A 22418-nucleotide genomic window follows, 5' to 3' on the forward strand; every position below is an offset into this window, starting at 1 on the left:
TAAAGAAGAGTACTCCTGTCCTGGGTTATTAAAGCAAGAAAGATTTAGAATAGAGGGAAAAGTTTTCAATACAGGAAACCAGTTCCAACAAGGCCAGTATGGTGCTATAAGAATCACCATGCTGCGCCTCTTTTGTGATTTGTGCAGGGTCTTAGCCAGTGGTGTGCTGGAGCCGGCTCTCGCCGGCTCTGTAGAGCCGGTTGTTAATTTGTGAACAATTTAGAGAGCCGGTTGTTCTGCTCTCAGCTAGGACTTGAATGGGGTTTATTTTTTCACAAATTGCAGCAGGAGGCTGGAGGCACGCATGCCCAAACACACCAGCTGTCACCTGATATTGGTGCATGCGTGGTGTGTGGCAACCCTGCCTCCTCGTGCTGCACTGCAGGCAAGAGGTTCATGTGCATCGTGGAGTTCCTGATTCTCTCTTCCCTGCTGCTGCCCTTCCCACTGCCCCATGCATTGAACTTTGTTTCTTCCCTCCCTCCTTCAACCTTCCCCCCCCCCCCCCCGCAGTTCGACCGGATCGTTACTTACTTGCAGGCAGGCAAAGGACACTGTCGGGACCAAGGAGCTTTGAGTGATGAGCTGCAGGCAGCCGATCTACTCCACAGTAAGAAAGGAAACCAATTTGTTTAATCTTTTGTTTTCACTCCCCCCCACAGCTGTCCTCTAGTGAACTCTCAAACCAAACAAAGCAATCAAACCTACGATCTGCTGCATCCACATTCTCGTTTTTTATTTTTTTATTCTTGGTCCATCTGTAACAAGTCTAAAGCTGTTTCAATTGGATAGGCAGTGCCTTAAAAGGTAGAAGACAAAAGTTTTTGTTTCGTTTTTTTACTTACTGGACAGATTTTTTATTTATTTGAAAGCTTTCCATATAATATAAATATCATGAAATAACAATTGGAATATCACTAAAACATCTTTAAAAATTATTATAGCTGGTAGAAATAGCAATCTTAAACTTTGTATTTTGTGCTCCTTTTTCTACACTAAAAAAAAATAATAATAAATACACTGTCTGTATACAATACAGATATCCTGTTTCCTGATGGGTTCATCTTAACTGTTGTTGTAATCTACCTTGGGAAGCCTTGTGTTATAAAGATGATGATGGAATATATTGAAATTAAATGGAAGTAGAATTAAACTCTCCTTTCATTGGGGCACATGGAATCAGATCTTAATCTGTTTTGTAGAAGTTTACCTTTTAGATACACAAATGGATTATTCTGTTTTGAACATGTTTCAGGGGCAAGTGGTTTTATTAGTCAAAATAAAAATATTTTGTTTCTTGCAGATTTCTTTTGTTTAAACATAAATGGGCCATAAGCCCCTAATGCAGCCCATTGGTTTTCTTATATTTTGTTCTTGTGATAAATTATACTGTGTCAAAACTGAAAACTCTTGTCTCTATCTGGTCGATAATAAAAGGAGCTCATTGTGAACACTATCCACCCTAAAAGGTTGTTTTGTGGCTGTACATGAAGAATTATGATATTGGCTAAATACGTGTATATGTGTGTCCCTAGTCCTGCATCCTAAGTTTATATAATCCTTTCAAGAAATCCAGTTAATCTTTTAACTTATTAGTGGAACATAACCGCAGAGTCATCGTATGGTCGCATCTTCAATATCGTAATACTAGTGCCCATCTAAGGAACAGCCAGGTTATTTTGAGTTAGTCTTCACTTGCTTTCCTTGTGCCATCACTATCCAGCAGGTAGGCAGTGTCTTAAAAGATGGAGGATAAAGGATTTTTTTTTACATTAAAAGAAGGTAAATTTGGATGTAAGGATTGTTTGAAAGCACGCTCTCTCCCCGGGTATAGCCAGCTCTGCAAATGTTTTTTTTTTTTTTGCGGGGGCGCAGAGGTGGACGGGGGGGGGGGGTGCATAGAGGTGGGGGGGGCGCAGAGGTGGACCAGGGAGAGAGCCTGTTGTTAAAAATTTACCAGCACACCACTGGTCTTAGCTATTAAGGGGATTGAAGTTAAAGACAGGAGGTGGGATCAACTCTAATCTATGGCTAGCATCAAGTAGATTGGATGAACAGTGGAACCTATCTAGTCCATTATATGAGCTGAAGCCAGTAGGCAGAGCTTCTAAGAAGTAGGCGGAGCTTGATGCAGTTTTAGCTCACTCAACAAAATAGCAAATGCTATTGAAAACAATAGCCAATTATTAGAAATAAGGGACTGCCTATGTGTGGTCCACCTGTAAAATGTCAAAAGCTGATCCAATTGGATAGGCAGCGCCTTAAAAGGTGGATGACAAATTATTATTATTTTTTTTTACTTATTTGACAGCTTTTTAATTTATTTTTGAAAGCGTCCCATACGTAGATATAAATATCATGAAATAAAAACTGAATATCATTAAAACAGCTTCAAAAATTATTGTAGCTGGTGGAAACAGTACTAATAAAGGTGTTTTGTGTTCATTTTTTTACATTGTTGTATACAATACAGTAATACAAGGCCAAATTTCAGTGAGGATATCCTATTTACTGATGGGTTCATCTTAACTGTTTGTAATCTGCCCTTGGGAAGTCTGCTGTTCTAAAGACTGGAAGAAAAATTAAACTCTCCTTTCATTGGCGCACATGGAATCACATCTTCACCTCATTTCTTTTGTTCAAATGGATTATTCTGTTTAAGTATGTTTCAGGGAGAAGTGGTTTACATAAGACAAAATAACAAAAATAAATATTTTCTTTCATGCAGATCTCTCATTTGTTTAAATATAACTAAATGGGCTACAAGCCCCTAATGCAGTCCATTGATTTTTTTTTATATTTTGTCCTTGTGATGATTTACACTGTGCCAAAACTGGAAATACAATGAGACAGAATAATAGAATTCAGTAACATCCAAAACTTAACATTATAATTGTGTTCGTATTTGGGTAATAACTGAGAAAATGCTGTTGAAAACTAACTTGAAAAAGAAATAAATATATATCATAGAACTGGAAAATGTTGGCACATTTAGACTGACTCGGGACTTCTGCATGAAGGTAGCTCTGCCCTCATGATTTAATATCTTTCTTTTAAATAGTAGCAATAAACAATATTAAGGGCATTTTTATAATATACCACTGCATTCCACAAAACAAAGGAGCAAGTTGCCACAAACCATCTTTCTCTTTTGATCTAGGAACAGGAAAAAAAAAGATTTTAAATGCTCCCAGGTTTCAACCTTACTCTTGTTTAATGTGGGATATAAATGTCATAAATAAGTAAATAGATAGATAGATAGAAACTCAGAATGTTGAGCACCTGATTGTCGTAGCATGATATCTGTTTTAGTGGCCCTTTACCAGGTGAATAAAATGTCTGCACGAATACAGCACGTGCTAGGGAGTCCTTATAACCAGCCCCTCCAAATGACACACTGATAATGATTTATAACAAATTACTACTCTACCAATGAAAAGTTATTTCTTTATTATACTTCCTCTGTGTACATCCATATGTAGCACAAGCTGGCATGTCTGAAAATATAAGTGAAATTAAATAAAAATTCTACGAACAATAAAGAATGACAAAGTGGATGCAGCAGTTCATAGCTTTGTTTGCTTTGTTTTGAGTGTATGCAGAATGACGGCTGTGCAGTGAAGGGGAAACACAGACCAACCTAAGTGGCTTCAACTTTTTGACGTCATGTCGTCTCCTGTTCTCAGTCAAACCTCCTTGGTTAGTGCATCCTGTGCTAGTCAAGATGGGCTCTGGGTGCACTGAACAATAGAGGGATAGCTTTTCAATTCGCTGCTGGCAAACAGGCATAGTTCAGGAGTGTCCCATTTCCAAAAATTCAGGACCTACTCAAGAGTTTGATGAACTCTTCTAAGTTTGTTTTCCAGTTGGTTTTGAGTCTCTAAAATTGTAGGGAAGATAAATATAAATGCATCAGTATGCAAGCAAACCCCATTCCCACCCCATAATCCTAGTAACTCTGTTGATAAGGAATAATTATGTACATTCTTAGAAATCAGCAAAAATATAAGACTTTTTGTATTGTGACAAAATAAACAATCAGCAGAAACAAAGATTTCCTAGAAAGAAAATTACAAAATCCAATATTATAATTACTAGAATCCATAATAACCAGTATCACAGCTATAGCTCATTTTCAGAGGTCTGTTTCTAAGCTATCCCCAGACAGACACAATAAAACACAGCCTCATAATATCCGTGCTGAATGAAGCCTGCAGTCCAATCCCAGGAAGCTAGCTGATACATGGATGATTTATTCCCCCATTGTAGGCTACAGTCAGCCAGAGTCCTTAGAAGTCCCAGTGGTCAAAAGAAAGGAAAAACAGTATAAAGACAGTCTGTCATGCATTTGTGGCCAGAGACCTGTGGAGATTGTATACTGTTAAGCTAAGGTCCTGGAAGAGATACAGTGAAGTCCTTTATGCAGCCAGTAGGGGCTGTGCAGCATAGCCAGGGGCTCTCTCTTGCCCTCTCTCATTATTATTGCTGTACACAAGGCAAAACCCTGGTGCAGGTTTTGACTGGCTGGAGCTAAGTTCATTGCAAATAGCATAGAAACTTTGGCATCTTTGCAATACAGGGTCCAAGCAGCTGAAGATGATTGCAACAAAGCTGCAGATCAATGGCTTCCAAACCTTGAAAAAGTTACTTGCATAGGCTTCAATGCCTGTATATACAGTGGTATACCAAGGACCAATATGTCTATTTCTTCACAATCTGTGCCAAGAAAGCTGCTGGATATTGAGTTCATGATTCTCTACAACAGAATTCATAAATGGCTTAGTTCTGTTCTGGCTGTATAGGCTGTTTTACAGAATTTAAGTGGCTTGAACTAAGTGACAAAGGAGAGCAAAGTCACAAATTCACAATGCTTCTTGGTATATAGTCACAAGGACCCAATACCTCCTTGTTTGTTGATGACACGTTGACATTAGGTCATGTGCCTGAATTAGAACTGATTGGCCCATCAGGAAGATGTGTAAACACTTGAAGGAAATAAAATATTCCTCTGAACTTCAGATGACTGATATAGAGTAGTGTCTCAGTTTTGACCAGTCTCCCTTATTCGAGTCAATTGCAAAGATGATCTCCTCCCCAAGCTCACAGAAATAGGACTGGTGCCAGTCTGTGCCCCAAAACTGGCGGGGAGAGAAAGAAATTAAGTATATCAGTGTTCAAAATTATGAAGAATTGAAATCTCTGTAGAGTGCCAGATTCAACTCTGGCTACCTTGTTAGGCAGACTGGAGGGACCATTCAGGTCTTTAACTGCTGACATTTTCCCTGCTACTATGCTGGCAGCATGTATGCTTAGTATGCACCAATATTCTTGAGGTGCAAAGGGATACCTTTTGAGAAGGTTGGTTCTCGTAGTCCACTGCTGCAACATGGTTTGAAGGGAAGTAGACATACACATTTTGGAAAATAAGTCGTAGGCAACGTTTCCTCTAAGGAGTAGCCTGGTGAGTGGAAATTGTTTTTAATGTGAGCATCAAATTTTGAAAACCAACAATTTTTGAGTGCCTGTATTAGCAATGCATTTCTGCATATAGCACAAAAAACACATTTTTGTGAGCAACCATGAAAAACGCTCCTAAAATGTATGAGCAATCACTCATGCGGACTGCTTAGAGGGAACATTGGTCCTAGGGTCATCAATTCTACTGAAACCTAAGGTCCCATTGTGGCTTTCTCATTTGAGGAGAACAAAAGGAACACCATGCACCAGAGAGACCATCTAGCAAATAGCATCTGCAAGTAAGTTCAGGCCATGACTCATGAAAAATGTTAGATCTTGTGCACACTCTGTATAAGCATATTCTATCTTGTGAAAAGAAAGATTTTTGTTTGCTGTGTCTAGAAGAGTTTCTTTTAAGAAGATCTTTGTAGGTTGGAGGGTTGATTTGTTAAAATTGATAAGAAAGCTGAGAAACTGAAATAGATGCAAGTGTTTTGTCCTTTAGGGATATGGCTAAAGCTAGGGATAAATCTGCTAAGACCAAGTCCCAAAGTATGGCAAACAACAGAAGCCCCTACATGGGTTGCAATGACTATAAGGGTCATCCTTGGCCACCTTTAAATCTAGACTGAAAGCCCACCTCTTTAACATTGCTTTTGACTTGTAACTACTCGCCTCCACCTACCCTCCTCTCCTTCCTGTACACAATTGATTTGATTACTTTATTTTTTGTCTATTAGATTGTAAGCTCTTTGATCAGGGACTGTCTTTCTTCTATGTTTGTGCAGCGCTGCGTACACCTTATAGCGCTGTAGAAATGCTAAATAGTAGTAGTAGTAGTTGGTATCAACCTGGGGAGCTAGGACAGCCCAAAATGGAAGGATCTTGTGCCGGAAGTGATTGTTGAGCAGAGTAAGGCAAAAAAATAGTTGGTATGTATGATTAAACATCCTTGAGATTCAGTGAACAAAGACAGTTCTCTTTGGTCAGATAAGGGAGAAAGAAAGGAAAGGCGTTCATTTACAGTATTTTCAAATTTCTAAACTGCCCTTTAGACATGTTTACTTCTAAACTATATGATATCTTAATTGTACTTGCTCTCAAAAGGGTTTTATCCAATTGAAAAGATAACATTAAACTCAATTCTCACTTTTGTTGGCACTCAGTACTGCAAATCCACAGGTTTGAAACATCTCTTGCCATCAAACTTAAAACATCTCTACAAATTGACAAAGTATGGCTACCTATTAAAAATTACTTGGCACAAGAAAGGATCCATACAGTTACATGATGTCTACAAACAAAATGAATAATGTATTATACATTATATCTTAATTTATGCAAATGCAACTTACTATTATATTAATATAAACTAAAGTTTTAAATCTCAAAAAAGCAAGTGTATCTCTCTAATTCATAGATTAATTTATATTTTGGAGGAAAAAGACTTCAGATGCTCAACATTCTCTGTTTAAAACACCTCAACAGTGAATGATTGAATGCTTATATCCACTATTGACAGAAATTTTTCCAGTGTGGATAGTGAATGAGCTCCTCATTAGTCTAAAAAAAACCTCCACGTTTATCTGTGTGTATTATATATTTAATCACACTTTTGTTTTTATTATTTTTTTAACTTATAAATGTTTATTAAAACAACATCTCAAACACAACATCGAGCCACTGGCTCTAAACACATTACAATTTATTTTTTAAACATTTTCCTTTTAACCCTTTTATCCCCCCTGTTCCCCACCCTTCCCCACCCTCTCCCCCATCCCCACTATTCCCTCTGCACCTTATTCCCCCAACAGTCCGAATCCCACCTACTCTTTATTTCCCCCACCCTTTGTCCCCTCAATGTCTGCTAGATGTGACCATTCTGGTGCCTCCGGATTATATCTCCCCTTGCGCTTATCTGTCAATTTGTTTTTATTATTATATGTTTTTTTACACCACTATTTAATCAGCAGCACTTATCTGGGTTTTAACAGCAACTGTGGCTGGGAGCAAGTACCATATATATTTTGAATAAGTATTATATTAATATAACAATGTGTATAATAGTAACTTTCATATTTTTTTATTTTCCCCCTCCTCTCCTCACCTCTATTTCTTTGTCTTCCATACCTTACTCCCTTTTACTTTTAACTATCTTCTATTCACTACTAATTTTACTACTGAGACTACTAACATTCATTGTCCTTATATTTGACAATATTACTTATCATAGTAATTGTTTAGTTTGCAACCTATTCATACAGGAAGATAGTTTGATAATTGCATTGTTCTTTAACCATTTTTCATATTTGTAGCTTTGAATTGTTAAAACCCAATCAAATGTCTTTAAAAAAATAAATAAAAAATAAACTACCTTGCTCAAAAAAAAGTCTACAAAGCAGATAACAAGCAATTAATACAATCACCACAGAGGTTTTATGCGCAAATGACAATTCTGCAAAACTGCGTGAAGATTTCTTTGTATATTTTATATTTTTTTATGAGAGCATTTCATATTTTCGACCCCCTCAGGCAGGCATTGTTGCACCGAAATATGGCCCATGTCGAGGTTTTAGGAATAAAGGACTCTCGCTTGTCACAATCTTGGAGGTCCAATTGGGCTCTTTTTCTTTTGCTGCTTCTGTACTTTTGAACCCTCTCTTCTGTTTCTTAATATTAACATATATACATTCTTTATATCTTATGAAAGCACAATACATGAATGGCAATATGCAAGTGAAAATGGAATCACTAGAACTTATATTATATAAAAAGAGCACTTTAATATCAGGGTACAGCAAAACTCCATTGTAAACCAGTTTTAAGAGTATTCCAAGATAAAAGATGGCCAGTATGAAATTTGTTTCGTACTACATTAAGTAAAAAAAATAAATTCAGACTATATTTTTGCTAACCTATATCAACTATAAAACATAAAAGACATCATATTTATTTGCCATAATCTATGAGCTGCACAAATAAAACTTGAGGTTTTTTTTTCATATACTTGACAATTAGTATAAACGTTGTTTAATCTGCAAAGATAAATTTAACAAAAAAATGCAAACTTTATAAAATAATGTAATCTATTTCACTTCAGAAAAAGTTTTTCTTAATGTTTAACTTGTTTGATGGCTAACTTCAGTTTCTAGGGGACTTTTTCAGTACAAATTTAACCCCCTCACTCATATTAATGAAGACTACAGAATCTCAAAAGAAACATTTTGGTCTAGTTCACAAAAGCTGCATTACAAAAATATAAAAACTGGTAACATCTGAAAAAACAAAACATCATTTCTTAAGTTTGGAGGATATGATCATGAACAGCTGCTTTCCTTTCAAACCAATGGTGGCTTCAAAGGAAACAATACAAACGTGCTTTGTTTTGAAAGATGCACAGATTCCACTAACTTCAGAAACTCTTTCTGTTTAGGATGCTTGTAACCAACTATATCTTCATAAATTAGCATAGTTAGGAGTATGCAGAAAGAGTCTTATTTTTATTTTTATGTATTTATTTATTTATTTATTTATTTTTACATCAGGGAGAGAGAAAATAGAATCCAACTGGGAGCTTACAAAAAGCTTAATGCTCACCAGATTATGCCTTCTAATTAGTTGGAATGTCATCAACATCTTAGAATTAAGTGAAATTTTCATGGTAGGCATCTTCACATTATACCTTCCTCAGATAAACGCACAAGTCATGCAGAAAAATGAGCATATCTTTTAATGCATGAGCTCACCATTAAGGAAAACCATCTGTTTTAGTTTACATATTTCATAAACTTCATCTGAATATTAACACTTACAATATTCTTCATACAAGTCCATCAGAGAACACCGTTGGTCTGCAATATTAATCTCTAAAACATTTTTGCATAATCTGTAAATTTACATCTCAATGAAAATGTTACCATCTCCTTTGAGACCATGGTTCAAGTCTAGCCTGAGGTCTTAAGTGACAGGTTTGTTTGTCTCTGCTTAGTCCCTTGAGGAAAAAAGTCCTCATCATATAGGCAAAGCACACAGATTGATAAAATAGGCATCTTGTACCCATGAGTGGCCAATAGCCAAGTACTAACTTGTTCAGCATTTGCTGTTAAGTAAGGTTTTCATGATTCAGAATATTCGCACAGAAATTAAGAACTGACCAGGTTTGCCTAAGAAAAGTAGGATTCCAAAAAATGCTAATCCTCTACTTTTCCTTAAAAGAAAGTATTTTTTCTTTTAGCCTCTCAAATAACATTGACAGCGGTGTACTTTAAAATATTGTTCTGATGAAAATCTTCTTGACACAGATGCAAAAAATCTTACATCCGTTAGTGCTAAGACTTCTAGTCAGTTCTCAGTTTACAAACAAATCTCTCTATGGTCTCAGCTAAGCCCAGAAAAATAAAATCTAATTGCCTTCTTTCAGACTTTCTGAACAGATTATCTGGAGATGTCATCTATGGAAAAAGTTTGAATTTCATAGCAATTTTAACAAGGCCTCTTTTACAATGCAAGTTAAACATTTTGGCTTAAATTCTATAAATGACACCTAAGAAAATCAGTGCCATAAAACACAGCACTTTGATCTATTCTATAAATGGTGCTTAAAGTTAGATACCATTTACAGAATAACATTTAGCACCAGGAACCGTGACTACATTTATGTACGATCATTTACACCACTGAAACCTTGGTGTAAATCCCCACGTCTAAATTAGGCCCAGATCCCTGTTATTCTATAATAATGCGCATAAATTGTGGGAACGTCCCCAATCTGCCCATGACCCTCCCAAGGCCATCTCCCCTTTTTGGACTCGTGTATAAGATTTATGCGCAGATCCCGCACCTAAATTTAGGTGTAAATTTTAATTTAATCCAATCAGCACCAATAATTGCATGTTACGAAGCCAATTATCAACACATGGGAAAATTAGGTTCTTACCATGATAATTTTCTTTCCTTTAGTCATAGCAGATGAAGCCATTATGTATGGGTTGTGTCCATCAACCAGCAGGGGTAGATAGAGAGCACTCAACTTTTCACAGTGCCTCATGGCCAGCTAGCTCCACTGCCTCTTCAGTATTTGAAGCTTCCAAAGCAGTATGGCAAACCGCAATGGAAATAACATGAACTTTCCTCACAGCAAACGATGGCCCCTTAACAAGGGCATACACTCCAAAAAAGGAGGAAATGAACTCATCCTCCTGGAGGAAATAAACTCATCCACCCAAAACATGAACTGGAGGGAATGAACTCATCCTCCTATAACTGTAACAAGAATCCTGAAGACTGTTTTCTGACTCCCCAAGGAAGGAATATAACTTCAGGAAACAAGAACAGCACCTAAAATCAGAATCACTGCAATACAGACAATCATACAGGGAGGGCTCATGGCTTCATCTGCTATGACTAAAGGAAAGAAAATTATCATGGTAAGAACCTAATTTTCCCTTCCTTGTCATCAAGCAGATGAAGCCATTACGTATGGGATGTAACAAAGCAATCCCTAAATAGGGTGGGAACAAGCCACACCACGCGCTAGCACCTGTGCTCCAAAATGCGCATCCCTCCTGGCAGCCACATCCAGCCTGTAATGTCGGGCAAAAGAGAGCTTAGAAGCCCATGTTGCAGCACTGCAAATCTCATGAAGAGATAGTGCTCCAGTTTCCGCCCAGGAAGAGGAAATCGCTCTTGTGGAATGTGCCTTAAAGGCTTCAGGCGGAGCCTGGCCAGACAGCAGATATGCTGAAAAGATAGCTTCTTTGAGCCAACGGGCAATAGTGGCTTTAGACGCTGAAGACCCTCTGTGAGGACCTGCAAACAGCACAAAAAGATGATCAGAGGTCCTGAAAGCACTTGTAATTCGCAGATACTGCAACAGAGTCCTGCGCACATCCAAAAGGTGCAACTGCCCAAATGAATCTGGAAACTCCTCCTCAACAAAGGAGGGAAGAAAAACAGGCTGGTTTAGGTGAAACGCGGAAACCACCTTAGGCATGAAGGAAGGCACGGTCCAAACCGTGACCCCTGACTCTGAGAATTGCAGAAAAGGGTCTCTACAGGACAGCGCCTAGAGCTCTGACACCCATCTCGCTGAGGTAATGGCCACTAAAAAGACAGCCTTCAGTGTCAAATCTTTCTCTGAAGCACGCCAAAGCGGTTCAAAGGGAGCCCCCTGAAGGGCCTTCAATACTAACCCCAGGTTCCAAGCTGGACAAGGTGCCCGCACGGGAGGAAGGAGCCAAAGCACCCCTCTAAGAAACCGTGCCACATCTGGATCAGCAGCCAAGGACACGCCTTCAACCTTGCCACGCAGGGAGGCCAAAGCTGCCACTTGCACCCGCAGGGAATTATAGGCCAAGCCTTTGTGTACACCATCCTGCAAAAAGTCCAGAATCGGCGAGACAGGAGCCCGCAATGGAGAAAGCGCTCTTGAAACACAGCAGACTCCAAACTGGCGCCAAATCCTGCCATAAGCCACGGAAGTGGAGCGCTTACGGGCCTGCAGGAGAGTGGAAATTACCTTATTTGAGTAGCCTTTATCTCTCAATTGCGCCCTCTCAATCGCCATGCCATAAGACCAAGGCGGCAGGTGTCCTCCATGGCCACCGGACCCTGTGACAACAGGTGCGGAACCAGAGGTAACAGAAAGGGAGCCTCCAACAGCATCTGTCGGAGGTCCGCATACCAAGGCCTCCTGGGCCAATCCGGGGCGATGAGCACCACTTCTCCTGGATGCAGCCAAATCCGCAGGAGCACGCGCCCTATCAAGGGCCATGGAGGGAAGACATACAGCAAGCCCAGGGGCCAGGGTTGAGCAAAGGCATCCAACCTGGCAGAGCGAGGATCCTTCCGTCTGCTGAAGAAGCACGGGACTTTGGCATTGGAACTGGTCGCCATTAGATCCATCACTGGCTTGCCCCATTTGGCACATATCTGCAGGAATACATCGTCTGCTAGTTCCCACTCTGCTGGATCGATCTGATGCCTGCTTAGATAGTCGGCTTGCACGTTGCTCTGACCTGCAACGTGAGATGCTGACAGGGACTGTAGATGCAGCTCGGCCCAGTGGCAAATTTGTTCGGCCTGCGCGGCTAGAGCTCAGCACAAAGTTCCGCCTTGTCGATTTATGTAGGTCACTGCTGTCGTGTTGTCCGACATCACTTGGACAGCCAATCCTTCCAGGGTCACTTGAAAGGCCAGAAGAGCCAGAAACACCGCTTTCAACTCCAGGCGGTTGATAGACCACTCCGACTCGTTGGGCGTCCACAGACCCTGGGCATGCTTCCCCTGGCAATGTGCGCCCCAGCCCTTCAGGCTGGCATCTGTCACCACCAGGCACCAATCGGGGAGCGCCAGCGGCATTCCCCGCCGCAACATGCTGTCCGAGAGCCACCACTCCATACTGAGGCGGGCCGCAGGGAGCCAAGAAAGTCTGCACTGATAATCCTGAGATACTGGAGACCATCGTTGAAGTAGAGAATACTGTAGAGGTCTCAGGTGCGCTCTCGCCCATGGCACCACTTCCACTTCATCGATCCCAACAGCTGGACAATGTCCCAAGCTTGCGGGCGTGGCATCCTCAGGAGCAGATGGACCTGATTCTGAAGCTTGCACCGCCTTTGCTTGGGAAGAAACACATAGCCCGAGGCTGTGTCGAACCTTGCCCCCAAATATTCTAGAGATTGCGAGGGGGTCAGGTAACTTTTGGCCATATTGACGACCCAGCCCAGATATTGAAGGACTGAAACCACTCTGGCTGTAGCTAGATGACTCTCTTTTTCTGATTCTGCTCTGATGAGCCAGTCGTCTAGGTACAGGTGAACCCGGATACCCTCTCGCCTCAGAAAGGCAGCTACTACCACCATTACCTTGACGAAGGTTCGGGGAGCTGTGGTGAGGCCAAAAGGCAAGGCCAAAAGGCAAGGCCCGAAACTGGAAATGTTTTCCCAACACCGCAAACCGCAGAAACTTCTGGTGCGGGGGCCAAATTGGTATGTGCAAGTAAGCTTCTTTCAGGTCCAGAGACGTGAGAAACTCTCCCGGCTGTACCGCCGCAATGACGGATCGCAGGGTTTCCATGTGAAAATGCCGTACTCTTAAGGACTTGTTTAGCTCTTTTAAGTCCAGGATCGGGCGAAAAGACCCGCCTTTTCGTGGCACCACAAAGTAAATGGAGTAGCAGCCTAGACCTTGTTCGGCGGGAGGCACCGGGGTCACAGCCCCTATCTGGCACAGACTATGCAAGGTCTCCTCTACCGCCGCCCGTTTGGCGGCAGAACCGCATCGGGACTCCACAAACACGTCTCTCACCGGGGCATCGAATTCTATTCGGTATCCGTCTCTGATCAGGTCCAAGACCCACTGTTCTGCGGAGATTTTGGCCCACTCCTCGAAAAAGAGGGAAAGTCTTCCTCCGATGACAGGAAACGAGGAGGGGGCCGGCGCACCATCATTGAGAGGGTCGCCCCTGAACTCCAGGCCTTGAACCGGCAGCTGTGGAACGTTTGTCCGAGCGAAAGTAGTTTCTCTGCTGAAAGAGGGCACGCGAAGTGAACCCAGCAGCACGCCCCGGGTGATACCCTCTAGCTTCACGGAAGCGAGGTCTATAAGAGGAGCAGATCGCCTGACCCTTAGAGGAAGGCTTCGGCCTATCTTCGGGCAAGCGCTGAGACTGAGGCTGTTCCACTGCCTACTGTAACCAAGCCAGGCAGGCTCTAGCAGCATAACAACTGCATGCAGACGCCCGAACAGTGAGACCTGCCAAATCAAAGGACCGCTTCAGAGCTGAATGAAACCTGCGGTCTTGAATATCCTTCAGGGCAACACCTCCTTCAACAGGGAGGGTAGTTCTCTTTGTCACAGCCGTGACCAGGGCATCCACTTTAGGCATTGCAAAGCGAGCCAAATGTTCCTCACTCAGAGGGTATAATTGCCCCATAGCCCTGGCAACCTTCAAAGGTCCCTCGGGGTCAGCCCATTGAGCCGAAATAAGCTCTTGGATGGAGTCATGCAAAGGAAAGGCTCGAGCAGGCTTTCTGGTACTAGCCATCCTTGGATTAACAGAGGAGGCTGTGCCACTCCCAGGATCTTCAATTGAGAGGGCTTGTAAGGCATCTGAAATAAGCGCTGGCAGTTCCTCGCGGTGGAAAATCCTCACTGCAGACGGATCATCAAGCTCCTGTGGCAATTCTGCACCAGACTCTGGCTCCTCAGCCCAAGAAGTTCTGCCAGACCCCTCAGAATCCTCATAGCCCGACCACGGGGGGGAAAAGGGGGGGGGCGCCACACTCAGAAGGGGAATTAGCCCTTCTGCGTTTATCAGGAGGATAAGAAACAGGCAAAGCCAACTCCAAAAGGCCAGGATCCATGGGGGGGGGGGGGGGGGCAGGCAGAGGGTCCGAAGATCCCTGTGGAAGAGCTCTTTTAAGCATGTATGCCCTATGCAGCATTAAAACAAAATCAGGGGAGAAAACCGCTCCCTGACCGCCCGGATCCTGCCCAGGGCTATCAGCTCTATTAGCCTCACTCAGAGGACCCCCCCCCCCCCACCGGATTCAGGGCTCTCCGTTGCAACGGAGGCCGCGCCATGGGGAAAATCCAAAATGGCGTCCGCTGCCAGCTCAGAGCGCAAAAGATCACCACTCGCCATGCTCGGGCCGGCTCTACCGTCTGTACAGCACAAATTACAGAGCCCCGCTGCTGATTTGCGCTTGCCACATTTAGAACAGCGCTTTACAGTCTCCGCAGCCATCGCCAAAAACGGCGGTAAAATTCAAAAATGGCGGTTCGCGCCAAAAACGTCCCGATCGCGGGCCCACCCCGGAGGAGTCAGAAAACACTCTTACCTCACTAGACCGAGTATCACAGCTCCGGTCCTGCAGAAGAATCTCAAGGAAAAAAAAACTCTTTTCCAAGATCGCTGCGCTAAAGCGTGACGCGACTTTAATTATTTATTTATTTATTTTACGCTGTGAGGAAACCAGAGGCAAAAGAGGTAAATAAAAACACTCCGGAGTCTCAGATAAGTGGGAAAGGCAGGGAAAGGCAAACCAATGTGCCTGCATCCACTGAGTGGGAAAGGACAGGGAAAAGCAAGCTAATATGTCCACATCCACGGGGGCATGAGTAAGGCAGGGAAAGGGCTGACCTATGTGCTTTCAAAGTGAAGCTGCTATAGCCTCTAACACCCCGGCTAACAACTGGCAAGCCAGGAGCCACCCCCAGGCAGATTTTTGATGGAGCTCGAAGAAGCTGCAGCCACCCTGCTTGGGGAAATAGAGAATACTGAAGAGGCAGTGGAGCTAGCTGGCCATGAGGCACTGTGAAAAGTTGAGTGCTCTCTATCTCCTCCTGCTGGTTGATGGACACAACCCATACTTAATGGCTTCATCTGCTTGATGACAAGGAATGGCTCATTATTCAATTAAACTGTAAATGCAATTTTTATAGAATTTGGAGGTTTATGCACGGTTAACATGCGTAAACAGGGCACCAGAATCGCATAACTCCAATAAAAGCACTTTGTGGTAGTTTTCCTGTTTACACATGGTTATAATTTTTAAAGAATATTTGTCTGAGGGGCCCTTTTATTAAGCTGCGTAGGTGCCTATGAGTGCCCAACCAGCAGCAATTCGGAACTACTGCCCGGGTACCACATGGCCCGGGTGGAAATTTCATTTTTTACACACGTCCAGTAAGCGCGTCGGAAAATATATTTTATTTTCCGGCACGCGGCAATAACCAGGTGGTAATCAGCATTGTATGCATGCTGATGATTACTGCCCGGTTAACGCATGAGACCTTACCACTAAGTGAATGGGTGGCGGTAAGGTCTCAGGCCCAAACTGGACGCGTACCAATTTTCATTTTGCCGCATGTCCATTTTTGCTCCCCACCCACAAGAAAAGGCATTTTTTGCAGGTGTGCTGAAAAATGGACCTGCGCGTGTCCAATACATGCATTTACACCAGCGCAAGCCACTTTTCAGAGCACCTTAGTAAAAGGACCCCTGGGTTGGCATGGCATGGGCGTGAAAGCATTAGTCAGCTATCACATCATGATTAACTCGTGCTAAATGGCTAATGCAGAGTTAACACGGAACACTTGCCACTTCTTAAATAGGAGACGATAAGGGCTCCTGCATTAACGTTTTGATGAATAGTACATTTATAATATTAGCTGGTGTATTCTTTGATCAAGAGCACAATTTAACATCATTTAGTTAAACCTCAAAATTTATTTTCCTTGTTTCTCTTCCCCTTGATTTAAAATGTTATGACAATTTATGCCATATATAATCCCACTTCCACAGATAAAGCTATTTCATTGGCTAATGATGGTGTTCTACATTCTGTCAAGCAATAGTAAACATCAATTTGGACTAAAACTTATTTCAAGCATAACATTTGGACAATAGACTATTTCCAGTTTGAATATAAAGCTATGGGGTTGATATTCAAAGTGATTTAAATCACTGGGAGAGGCTCCGGACCATATAAATTGCTTGTCCAGGGCTAACCAGGTATATTCAGAGGCACTTAACCCTAGAACGCATGACGTTAAAAATATACATATTAACATCATGGGGGCCTTTTAGGCCCCCATGCACATAATGTAGAAAAACACACTTAAATAACTTTCACAAGTTTATTTCAAAATTGCTCAATAAAATATGAATAGTGGACAACATTTTAATTATAATTTTTCACAGAAAACACCAAAAAATCTTTTTTTTCCCAAATTTCACGCAAAGACATGAAAACACACAAAAATGCATAGAAATCTATAGCAAACTAGCTGCAGCTACATTTTTATTCTAACTTTCTTTTCTATTATATTAGTCTTCCAAACAATTCTGACATGTTATTTTTTCAGAAGAGTGTTCTTTGCAAACAGTTTCCTTACAAGTGGAACAATATCGCTCAGTTTTCCTCTCTATGTTTCTTGGACACATGAAACAACGCTTTCGTTTTCTTTCTCCTGGCTCTGGAGTAATCTGAAACTGTACGCCACACCGTTTCATTGCTTCTTTAGTTTTCTTTGGCAAGCATTTCAAGTCGCTTCGCTCTATCATGTGAGGTATTACAAGTTCATGACAAAGGTCCTTCAAGAATAAGCGTCTCCTGTCCTTCCTCTGTGCATGAAATTCAGGATGAGTTTCTGTATAAATAATGAATGAATTTAGGGCTGCTACATCAAGCATATTTGAAAATAGTACTACAGGCCATCGTTTTGTTTGCCTCTTACACGAATATTCTCCCTCCATCTCATCCATTTTATCTACACCTCCTTTTGTTGCATTGTAATGCAGGATGATTTCTGGTTTCAATTTTTGGTTATTGCTGTCAACACTGCAATCGTGATGCATGGTACTGAGTAAAATTACAGATTTCTCCTTCTTTGCCTTGTAAGATACCAAAGTCGCTTTGTTATTGAATCCAAAGACACTCTCATAAAGTGCTCGCTGACGATTGTGTTTGAGTGCTGCTGGAATTTCTCGTCTGTTTTGCTTTATAGTACCAACAAGTGTAATAGCTTTTGCAAGCAGAAAATTGCCTAGTTCAACATTGGTGAAATAATTGTCCATGGTGATGTTTCTACCTGAATTGAATATTGGAACAGCAAGAGTTTTGACTATTTCAGACCCCAGATCCTTCTGTACTGGTGCACCAACCTCTTTGCCACAGTAGATTACGCCATTTATGCCATAATAATTTGCAGAATCACACATCCAGAAGATTTTTATACCGTACTTGGCTGGCTTGCTGGGCATGTATTGTATGAATTTGCAGCGTCCTCTGAACGGTACAAGTTGCTCATCTACAGTAACATTAGTACTAGGATTGTAAAGTTTTGTGCAATTTTTGATAAATATGTTCCAGATATAACTGATAGGGGCTAATTTGTCTGTTTCAAACCTCGCTGCACGAGTTCGCTTATCATCAAAGCGAATGATCCTTCTAATTTCCTCATATCTGCCCACTGACATTGTCGCCTTATAGTGTGGATCAGAAAGTGGGTCCAGAAATAATTCTCGTATTGGGACATCATACGATTTTTGACTCCCTGCCAGCAGGAAAAGTCCAATATATGCATAAAGTTCCTCTTTTGAGATATTTTTCCAGGACTTATTTTTTGCTGAAGCGATACGTCTTCCTTCTAGGTTTGAACATAATAGGACCTCTTCTGCAATATTGTCAGAAAAATAAGTACAGAATACATCTTTAGGGGTAAAGTAACTGGGACTTCCCACGGCTCCTTGAGCCTGTCTCACAATATTGTGTATTGGAGTACGTCCGACTAATGTAGGATTACTATCCCAAAAAACATTCGTTTTGGATGTTCTACTTATCACTTCTTGAGGATCCACTAGATTCACTTCTTCATCATCAGAAGAATCACTGGATGAGGATGTTTGATTAGCTGGTGGCAGATATTCTTCATCAGACAAAGATAGTTCACTTTCATCATCGCTTTGAAACATAATCGCTTCAATCTCTTGGTCAGTCAGACACTTGGAGGAAGACTGTGCCATTGCTGACTAGATGTTAGAAAATGAAACAGATTTCCTCTCAACAGCTTATCTTATCACAGGTCCTTCAGCAATTAGCTCACAGTGTATACTGTCCTCAGTGTTCAGAGGACCTGAGGTGATGTCATGGCCTTATCACTCCCTCCAAAAATCACATGACATCCTCACATGTTATTATCCACACCCTGGCCCCTCCACCAGCATTACTGAGTACAGATAAAGTAACTTGAGACACAAACACTTCTGAGAACATGATAAAAACAGCGGGGGCCTAAAAGGCCCCCAATTCGTACAGATGTAGTTTTCACCAAACAAGCATTGTTACACCATAATGCCTATGAAAAAAATTATATGAACAACTGGATATTATCAACAATGACATACTTGAGTAATACCTTGAGTTTCAAAATTCTAACTAAAGTAATTTTGCAGATAATAGCAAAAATGTAAGCATGGGGGCCTAAAAGGCCCCCAATATGCGTTCTAGGGTTAAAAAAGATAGCAACCAGGCATATTCAACAGCACTATTACTACAAGACAGACAAACAGGATAAATGAGGGATTAGTGAATTACTTATGGTGGAAATGATAAAACAGACATGGGTACTGAACAAGTGAATAGGAATTATGAGTTAAAAGCAGCTCAAAAAGGTGGGCCTTTAGCCAAGATTTGAATAGGGACAGAGACGGAGCTTGACGTACTGACTCAGGAAGTCTATTCCAGGCATACATACAGTGCAGCAGGCTAAAAGGAACAAAGTCTGGAGTTGGCAATTGAGAAGAAGGGTACAGATAAGAGATTTACCCAATGAACAGAGTTCCCAGGGAGGAGTATAGGGAGAGATAAGGAGAGGTACTGAGGAGCTGCACAGTGAATGCACTTGTAAGTCAATAAGAGGAGTTTGAACTGTATGCGGAAACGAAAAGGGAGCCAATAAAGTGACTTGAGGGCTAATATGAGCATAGCGACACTGGCAGAATATAATTGTGCAGCAGAATTTTGAATGGATTGAAGGGGATACAGATAACTTAGTAGGAGACCTGTGAGAAGCAAGTTGCAGTATTCTAAGCAAGAAGTGACAAGAGTGTGGATAAGGGTTTTGGTACTGTGCTCAGAAAGGAAGGGACAAATTTTGGTAATATTATAGAGAAATAAACAACAGGTTTTAGCGGTCTGTTGGACATGCGCAGAGAAAGAGAGAGGAGTCAAAGATGTCCCCCAAGGTTATGAGCTAATGAGACAGGGAGGATAAAAGTGTTATCCACAGAAATAGAGAATGGGGGAAGAGGAGAGATAGGTTAGGGAGAAAGATAAGCTCAGTCTTGGCCATGTTTAGTTTCAGATGATGGTGAGACACCCAGGCAGCAGTCAGAAAGGCGGGCTTAGACTTGGGCCTGGATTCCTGCTGAAATTTCTGGTTAGCATCTGAGTCAACATCAACTATACTGTGGGCAGTTTGGGGGCAGAATCAGCACTTATGCAGTTAAGTGCTGATATGCAGCGCTTAATCATATAAGGTGACCACATAAATAGGACCACAAAAACACAGTCCTGTCTTTATGCAGTTCACTTTATGCAGTTAAGTAATGAATATTGCACTTAACCACATACATTTTAACCGGCTATATTTACCCGGATATTCAATGCCGGTGCTCAGACATGGCCCGGCACTGAATATCCAGGGACAAAGCCGGCGGTGGCCAAAAAAACCACTGATCACCAAATGGCTGAATATTTACCCCTATATTATCTTACTATATGTAAACAATATTGTGGGCCAAATGGTAGTTTTCTATTTATTAAAGAGACAAAAAAATCACTCCTTTTATACAATCTGTAGATGAGCGCAAGCCCTTGAACTGTAATAGAAAAATTTATGTAAATGAAATAGCCTCAATAGCCCAGGGAACCTACAATTAGGACTCCACTGAATTGGCTAACATCATGGGCTCTCACTACCTTCCAAAAAAACTCACAGACAACAAAAAAACTCCCTGACTAAGGGAGAAAAAGGTTCTGTGAACAAAAAACGGAAAGCGGAGTATTTTCAATTATTAAAGAACAGTCCAAATCTATGCGCCCCTCTACAGAGAGTACTTAATGGATGTAAAGAACTTATAAATTCCCTTCATAGACCTCGAACTGGAAAGGTACAAAAATAGAGCACAATTGCAGTGTCTACTATTCAACAAAAATCAGCCATAACATTCAAAAAATCAATCACTTAGCTTTAAAACGATAATTTTTGCCTCTGAAGTCAGAACGTCCAAATTCCCAGACTTCAGCAGTGAAAGGATTTCAAATAGCTGGTCTAAAAAGCAAGGCTGTAACATTTAAAGTTTTGATGACATCTATAAAATACCCAGAAAAAAGGGTAATTCAACACTAGTCTGCACATTGGTGCTTTAAACCACAGCTAACAGACAGAACATTAAGAATGGTACAGTTTTTATTTTCCAAAGCACTTTTATTGACATACTTTAACTTATAAAGTTAGAAAATCTAACACTACCTGTCCACATAGAAGGGGAAACAAAACTTGGTCAGCGTCTGTAGAACTTCCTGTGGAGAGAAAGAGAAATAATTTATATATCTAATGGGACCAATAAACCTAACATTAACCACAGTGCATGATCTTGCAACCTTGCCCTGAAGAAATAAAAGGCACATGAAGAAAGATAGGCTTTATCAATTACAGGGACAGAGTATGCACCAGTCAATCATGTGAAATAATAAACATAATCAAACTTCATTAAAAATGAAAAATTAATCAAGATTCACACATGGGCAAGCAGCAGGAGCTACACTGCAAAACTCTGAAGGGAATGAGGAGGTTGGCTTGTTGAGTGTTAACACTCCTCCAGGGACAGCCTCTAGCCTGACCATATGGATCATAGTGAATAACACCAAACCACATGGGTTTGGCCTGACAAGACTGCTTCTGCTGGAACAGCTTTTGCCTGTTACCTAGGAACAGAGTGATCTGGGATTAGAGAATACTTTCCAACATCAATAGAAGTTTAACAAAAGATAAAAAGCCAACCTAAATGTGCATTTAATAAAAAATGCCATTTGCCATTTAAACACTTCTTTGATATTTACTAGTTTTAATTTTTTCTTATTACATTTCTGATATTAACACTAGCATAATATGACAATATAATTAGAAAGTAAATGTTCAAGCCATATCAGATTTACTATTTCATAGTATTTATGCTCAAAGTTTATCTTTTAGTGCATAGCATTTTGAAAAGGAAATAAATCATAAATATAAAAACACACCCACTGTTTATCACTTGTGTAATTTTAAAACATTTACAGACTGGCTATAAATTGGTGGTCCCAGGTGGTTTACAATAAAATATCTGAAACAGACACAAATAAAACACAAATGCTACACACATCAAAAATCAACACTCAAGGCCATGTGAA

At 41.1% G+C, this 22418-nt stretch overlaps 1 protein-coding gene across 5 annotated transcripts in view; it reads right to left on the reverse strand.

The window, feature by feature from the left end:
- The window catches only part of DENND1A (DENN domain containing 1A), a 1150393-nt gene that overhangs the window by 837839 nt on the left and 290136 nt on the right, over positions 1-22418 (reverse strand). For all 5 annotated transcript variants that reach the window (XM_030207362.1, XM_030207365.1, XM_030207363.1 and 2 more), the window contains exon 4: positions 21499-21548. In XM_030207362.1, coding sequence (XP_030063222.1) covers positions 21499-21548 — 50 coding nt within the window. The remainder of the gene's footprint in view (positions 1-21498; positions 21549-22418) is intronic.

Source organism: Microcaecilia unicolor, chromosome 6 (genome assembly GCF_901765095.1).
Source record: "Microcaecilia unicolor chromosome 6, aMicUni1.1, whole genome shotgun sequence".
Lineage (NCBI taxonomy): Eukaryota > Metazoa > Chordata > Amphibia > Gymnophiona > Siphonopidae > Microcaecilia > Microcaecilia unicolor.